The sequence below is a fragment of the Saccostrea echinata genome, unplaced genomic scaffold (genome assembly GCF_033153115.1).
Source record: "Saccostrea echinata isolate AGI-Se365-2 ecotype Australia unplaced genomic scaffold, CSIRO_AGI_Sech_v1 ptg000051l, whole genome shotgun sequence".
Lineage (NCBI taxonomy): Eukaryota > Metazoa > Mollusca > Bivalvia > Ostreida > Ostreidae > Saccostrea > Saccostrea echinata.
The window spans coordinates 10,381,629-10,384,280 of NW_026889800.1; the positions used below are offsets into that span (position 1 = coordinate 10,381,629).

Sequence of the window (2,652 nt, forward strand, 5' to 3'; positions counted from 1 at the left end):
ATGGAACATGTGGACGGGTTTGGAGAGTTTGATCTGGGCAACAATTTTGACTTGCTAGACTTGCCGTCTTTTGATGAATTCCTTATCAACGAAATCGATGACATTACATTATCGCAAGTATGTGAGACGATAGAATTCGAAAATGCTGCATATGAGGGACTGCTGGACTTCTCCCTATCCCCTGGCAATGGCAACAGCTCGATGATGGAAATCGAAAGTAAGGACATTGCTTCAAGCGAAAGTCGGTTTGCTCAACCGGTCAGTGATGATGACATTAAGAACTTGATAAAAGACCAAGAAAATGTTAATACGAAAAATAACACCAAATGGGCCATGAATCTGTTTGAGAAATGGCGGGCCAGTAGAGGAGGGGATATTCCCGAGCTAAATCACATGACTTCAGAACAGATGAGTTTCTGGTTAGGACGGTTCGTAATGGAGGCCCGAAAGAAAGATGGTACAGAATATCCACCCAGATCAATCTACCTGATTTTGTGCGGACTCTTACGATTTTTAAAGGACAACGGAGTATACGACAAGAATTTCCTCGACGAGTCTAACGGAGAATTTGCTGAATTCCGGAAATTGGTTGACGCAAGGATGAAATCCCTTATCGACAAAGGGCTGGGGTGTGACGTAAAACAGGCGGACCCTATTCTACCCCAAGATGAGGAAACGCTGTGGCTAAAGAGCGTGTTTGGAAGAGAAACCGCGGAGCAGTTGCAACATACCGTATTTTTTTATGCATGCAAACTCTTTGGATTAAGAGGATACGATGAACATCACAGTTTACAGTGCGAGCAGTTCAAAATCGGAGAGGACAGTGCTGGACGATACATCCAGTTCACTGGGAGGGCCACAAAAACCTATAAAGGCGGCTTAGGACATTTGAATGTGCAGTCAAAAAACCTAAAGCATCATTCTCCGCCTGGTAATTACATGTATTTATTTACTGTATGTGTATTTGTATTTGAGACGTCATAATGTTTGGTCAAGATTAATGCAAATTAATTGATAATTATATTTAGAGTTGTAGTTGATTTACCCCCCTCCCCCCCTTTTTTTTTACATCCACACATACAAAAAATACACATATCTACTATAATGCAGTTAATTCGGTTTTATTTATTGAAGGTGATCGTTGTATGGTTGACTACTTTGAGCTGTACTTAGAGTCTCTGGGGAATACCGGTGCATTTTACAGACGGCCATTACCTCCCACCGACGAAGTTCTGATACGATTCGGTCAACAGTTGGTTGGAGTAAATAAGCTGAAATCATTTATGAAAACAATCGCTGAAAAGGGTGAACTGAAAGGAAATTTTAGTAACCATAGTGGTAAACGTACCTGCGCCACGCAGTTGTATATAAGTGGAGTTTCAGAGCAAGAAATCATGCGACGCACAGGGCATAGATCCGAGAAAAGTGTAAGAAAGTATAAGCGTAGTAGTGAACAGATTGATGTTGCAGTGTCAAAAATTTTGGATCCACCCCAGAACAAGTCCGTTTGTGTAAAATCGGAAAATGGTGTTGAACCCCCAAGAAAGAAGGTGAAATGTGAAAGTGCTTCAGAGGAAAATTGTTCTAGTGAATTCCGTGTTCTGCAAGACCTTACCAATTCAAACAAGGCAGTTTTTGCTAACTGTAGCTTTAATTTTAGAATTGGCAATTAAGCCGATTTTTTACAGTGTATTTGTTTTACATTGACTAAAAAAATGTTCGGAAAATTGATGTTACTTCAGATTCTGTTGATTTTTTTTGCCAAATAGCTGCATTAAACATTTAAAAATTTACACAGGTATCTTTCTTTAAAATTTCCGCGAGATGTTGCCAGTGATCCAAACATTGTTCGTGCTGTATCAGAGATATTTTGCAGATACAGAACACTTTTGTCCTCATTTGCATAAAACACGCCCCTCAAAAGTGTACTGTATCATAGTTACAGCACAGTCAATTTCTATACAAAAACACCAAAGTCGTGTCACAAATATATATATATATATATATATATATATATATATATATATATATATATATATATATATATATATATATATATATATATATATGTATGTATATGTATAAATATGTGTGTGTATGTGTGTGTGTGAGGGTGTGTGTGTGTGTGTGTGAGGGAGGGTGTGTGTGTGTGTGTGTGTGTGTGTGTGTGTGAATCAAATGCAGTTGTTTTTAAAGAAATATTTTTATCACTCAGAAGATGAAATATTGCAGACAGCACTTTCTACGGGAAATTCTGTAAACGAAGTAAGTAATGTTTTATGCACGAAGTAAGTAATGTTTTAACCAGGGATATCAAAATGTATCCGTGGTTTCAAAGATGATAGAACCCAAACTATTAAAAAAAAATAAAAATAAAAAAAACAACAGAGGATATCAATTTTCATCAGTAAGACTGATACTTAAACCCCCAAGCAATGCAGCTCATAAGAGGCCGGTATAGGTCATCAAATCTTGCTTGTGAATTGACCCTCCAATTAATGGATTCGTAATACGCTTATTATCAGGAAACATATGTATTTTTTCCCATCATTAAAATAGTACTTTCCATGTTAAGTGGGGCCTCGCTCCATGTTTTAGTTATTTTAAGGTAGTCCGATCCCCATTCTAAAAATAAGTAATTGAAAATGCTCA

At 37.5% G+C, this 2,652-nt stretch overlaps 1 protein-coding gene across 1 annotated transcript; it reads left to right on the plus strand.

Annotated features, from left to right (window-relative positions):
• On the plus strand, positions 1 to 1,673 carry LOC133203697 (uncharacterized). Its single transcript, XM_061339468.1, has 2 exons — positions 1 to 931; positions 1,135 to 1,673. Exons 1-2 carry the CDS (start codon positions 1 to 3, stop codon positions 1,671 to 1,673), a joined length of 1,470 nt encoding a protein of 489 aa, XP_061195452.1.
• The last annotated feature ends 979 nt before the right edge of the window (positions 1,674 to 2,652 follow it).

What these genes read in the sequence shown, in the direction of transcription:
- LOC133203697 (XM_061339468.1), top strand. Translation starts at nt 1, where the DNA reads ATGGAACATGTGGACGGGTTTGGAGAGTTTGATCTGGGCAACAATTTT. An exon ending in AAAGCATCATTCTCCGCCTG is followed by an intron (nt 932 to 1,134) that starts GTAATTACATGT and finishes TATTTATTGAAG; the next exon opens with GTGATCGTTGTATGGTTGAC.